This window comes from Canis lupus, chromosome 9 (assembly GCF_011100685.1).
Source record: "Canis lupus familiaris isolate Mischka breed German Shepherd chromosome 9, alternate assembly UU_Cfam_GSD_1.0, whole genome shotgun sequence".
Taxonomy (NCBI): Eukaryota; Metazoa; Chordata; class Mammalia; order Carnivora; family Canidae; genus Canis; species Canis lupus.
In genome coordinates this window covers 18,571,070-18,575,383 of record NC_049230.1, presented here as the reverse complement: position 1 = coordinate 18,575,383, position 4,314 = coordinate 18,571,070, and the positions used below count along the sequence as shown (strand labels likewise).

The window sequence follows — 4,314 nt, the reverse complement described above, 5'->3', positions numbered from 1 at the left end:
CCTTTATAAAGAACTTAGATTATATACACACCAACAAGGCATATACGGGTAACACTTGATAATTAAAGGAATCTTGCAGTGAATCATTTCTATCCTTTGCAAACACAAACAGATTTTTAAAGACTGGATTCAAGTCTGGGTTCATGAATGAGAGTCAAAGATTGCTTAAGTAAAGGAGAAAAGATCTCAACCTCCTCCTACTGTGGATTTTCTTTCCAAGACTGAAAATTGATGCTTCCTCCTCTGGCTCCTTACATATCTGAAATCTTCTCTGCAACACAAGAGGCACTTTTATTAGGTGTGGCATCTATTAAAACTTTAAACCCAGGGTAGAATTTGCTGAACAAAAGTAATAACACTAGCCTGATAGGCATTACCTTAAGGATTTTTTTCCTTTAATATAAAAGTATAACTACAGTGGTCCAATATACAAATACAAAAAAAATTCTCATACTAAAAAAAGTACCATAATACTGTACATACAAAAACTTTTCAACAAGAATGATTTAAATATATCTGTTCTTTTCCAGATCTGGAAGACACAAATGTAGAGTTCCATAACGGTATTATTGCTGGAATATGTGCCCAGGAACACTGTGTTTTCCCCTTTTCTTCCCCCTTGTCCCAGCCCCGCTTTCAGAGTCCCCTGAGCTTGGATCATGAGCCAACAGCATCTCTGAAGATAACCAGAGCCAAATGTTTACTCAATGGAAGTCATTATTCAGTGAGCCGCTGCTTACCATAAACTATGAAAAGCACAAGTTTTAAGCCCAGCCAAGACTAAATCCAGACGGAGGTCTTCCCATCTCCTGATTTGCTACTAGCACTGCTCTTGTTGGACCCAGCTTTGGACCCCACTTTGGCTTTTTTTTCCCGGGGTCCGTGGGGGTTGTTTTGGTGACTGTAGGCCTGGATTGCTAGATCCAAGCGTTCCTGAGCCATTTTAATCTCCCGCTGCAGAGTCTCCAGGTCAGCGGGGAGATTCTCCTCGTGGCTGCCATACTGTTGTTCCTGGGCGATGTTGGCCTTGTTTTGCTTGTAGGCAATCTTAGCATTGGACAGTTCGGTGTACTGGATCTGATCTGGTTTGACGGCAATGTTATAGCCAGGGGGAGCAGATGGTGTATTCCAAGTGAAAGGATAATTATAAGCACCCGGATCTTCCAGTTCCCTCCTTTTACTGTTTAGTGAGTCTCGAATTGTCCCAAACCCTAAATGAAGCATTTCCCAAATGTTAAGCAACAGGCAAAGGCCTGTAACACCATACATTATTAGAAGGAAGATGGTCTTTTCAGTAGGTCTAGAAATAAAGCAGTCTATTTTATGAGGGCAAGGAAGTCTGCTGCACACATAAAATGGGTGGACTTGGAAGCCATACAGAAAATACTGCCCTATCAGAAAACCCACCTCAAATACGGTCCTTGCAAGCAACTGCAGCACGTAGATTTTCATAAGCCCATCCTCCCGAATCCGCCGTCGGCCATCATGCTTGGGTTTAGGTTGGTTCTGCTCCTTATTTTCTTTTTCACTTTCCAATTCCATTTCTGGATACATCATGGGATCCTCTTCATGGTCCTCTTCTGTTTCTTCAAGAGCCCGGTGCTGTTTCCAACGCATTGCATACGGTTTGCTCCGAGCTGCCTTCTTGTCTGCTTCTCCATGCTCCATTTTGGCAATCTTATGAATGGCATAACCCAGGTACATCACTGAGGGGGTTGCCACCAGGATGATCTGGAATACCCAGAAGCGCACGTGGGAGAGGGGTGCAAAAGCATCATAGCAGACATTTTCACAGCCTGGCTGCTCTGTGTTACATACAAATTTGCTTTGCTCATCGTAATAGATGGACTCCCCTCCTACAGCTGTAAGGACAATCCGAAAGACAATCAATACAGTGAGCCAGATCTTCCCCACAAATGTGGAATGGTTGTGGATCTCCTCTAGCAGGCGAGTCAGGAAGCTCCAACTCATGGTGACCGAATTGGTTTGCCCTGATAAAAATGGGAAAATGCCAAAGGAAAATCTGAATAACTTAACTTTTTGATGATACCTCTAGGAACTACTCTTCTGAATACCTGAAATCTAACTTCAAGGCTCATGTTAGAATGACAAAAGAAAGAGCATCTCAGTCTCTCCTATGTCAGGTAGGACACTTTACCTTAGTCTATGGAGCACTTGTTTTGGCCTGCAGCATCCTAGGATGTCTGGTCAGCTTTCATGTCTTCCCTGGTCCCAAAGGTAAAATTGTAGCTATCATCTGAGATGTATTTCTCAGACCCAGCATACTGGATTCTTTATGTATACTATTATTTCATAAGACTTCTTTGTGAGATACAGATAAAAAAAAAAACAGAACAGAGTATAGTAAGGCTTATTCTGTCCACTCATGGTGACTAGCACTGAGAACACAATGGGGACACATGGGCCGTGGGCAGACTCCAGTGTGAAGAGACGCTGTATTAGGAAATTTAAATTTTGGACTCGGTGACAAAGTATTAAAAAGAATTAAGATGATACAGCTACAAATAACTGGCAATGATCAAAGAAAAAAAAAAAGAAAGGAAATAGACACTCCCTAGCTGGGCTGCACAGCATAGGAGATTCTAGGATCCTGTGTATTGCTGTACTTTATGGCAGATATTAAAAATGTTTCCAAACTAAACTGTGAGGACATTAAATCCAATCAATAGGCAAATCCATTTAAAACAGCATTTTGAAGGATTCAGATTCTCAGAATCTGAGATTCTTAGATCTATGCCCAGAATCCTGCTAAAAATCATTTAAATGAGGTGATATATATATATAAAATCCCTAATGTAGGGATCCCTGGGTGGCGCAGCAATTTAGCGCCTGCCTTTGGCCCAGGGCGCAATCCTGGAGACCCAGGATCGAATCCCACGTCAGGCTCCCGGTGCATGGAGCCTGCTTCTCCCTCTGCCTATGTTTCTGCCTCTCTCTCTCTCTCTCTGTGTGACTATCATAAAAAAAAAAAAAAAAAAAAAAAATTCCCTATTGTAATCCCTGACCCAAAGCACACTTCTCTCTCCCAGTTTACTTTTGCAGATTATCGGTGATTATCGGAATGACCCAAGTTTAAATATTCTTTACCTGTTATCCAGAACTTCTGGTATCCAGAATTTTCTTAGAGGAACGATGTTTTGCTTACAACTTTTCCAGATTTCCTCTGGAAGGAAAAAAGACAAGAGAAGGTCACAAGCTTCCTCCCACAGAAAATAATGAATCATTAAAATGCCATTATCAGGAACAGAGTTTTCTATGGAGCATAGGAATCAATGAGGATGAGGCAGGCAGAAACAGGCTTGAATGTGAATACCACTATTTATTTCTCCCAACACATGCGGTAGAGAAACTATGTTTAACAGTAACCCAAAGATAATCTTAAGTCATTGCAGTCTAAGGAAATATGACAGGAAGATGAGTCATTTGTGCAAATCTGAAGCAGATCAACTCTGGCACCTATAGGAAAAAGCCAAAGCAGGAAAGTCTCAACAAATTTAAACCGGGTCACGAAAGGCCTTGCGAAAATCTTCACCCTGGATGCTCTATTCCTGTTCTATTCCCTGGAGCAGCTAAAACCTCTCACTGGGATTTGAACAGCCAACTAGGAGCAAGCTGTTTAGTTAAAACACCCAACAGCTGGCTCTCAGTCACTGGGACACCCGAATCCACACAAGGTGATTTATAGATTGACACAGACCGCTCACAGAAAGAAAACACCTGCATCTGCGTTGTGATTTAAAAAAAAAAAAAAAAAAAAAAAAAAAAAAAGGCAGCCCGGGTGGCTCAGCAGTTTAGCGCCACCTTCAGCCCAGGGCCTGATCCTGGAGACCCAGGATCGAGTCCCACATCAGGCTTCCTGCATGGAGCCTGCTTCTCCCTCTGCCTGTGTCTCTGTCTCTGTCTCTCTCTCTCTCTGTGTCTCTCATGAATAAATAAATAAAATCTTAAAATAAAAAAAAATCCAGGGGCGCATGGCTGGCCCAGTTGGTGGAGTGTGCAACTAATGATCTTGGGGGCAGTGGGTTTAAGGCCCACACTAGGTGTGGAGATTACTCAAAATCTTTTTAAATATCCAGGATAAATTATTGCTTATTATCAAGTTCTGCCAACTCTGAATAGCATAAAGTGCCAATTTCATTCATCTGCTATCATTTTTAAAAAAGATTTTTATTTACTTGAGAGAGAGAGACAGAGACCGCAACAGAGACAGTGAGAGAGAGCACAAGCAGGAGAGAGGAAGAAGGCTTCCTGCTGTGCAGGGAGTCCAATGTGGGGGGCTTGATCCCAGGACCC

The 4,314-nt window shown here is 42.2% G+C and overlaps 1 protein-coding gene across 1 annotated transcript; it reads right to left on the bottom strand.

The window, feature by feature from the left end:
• Positions 1–780: 780 nt before the first annotated feature.
• Positions 781–1,971, bottom strand: GJC1 (gap junction protein gamma 1). Its single transcript, NM_001020812.2, has one exon. The coding sequence runs from the start codon at positions 1,969–1,971 to the stop codon at positions 781–783; it is 1,191 nt and encodes a 396-aa protein (NP_001018648.1).
• Between the last annotated feature and the right edge of the window lie 2,343 nt (positions 1,972–4,314).

Coding starts and splice junctions, on each gene's coding strand:
- GJC1 (NM_001020812.2), bottom strand. CDS start 1,971: ATGAGTTGGAGCTTCCTGACTCGCCTGCTAGAGGAGATCCACAACCAT.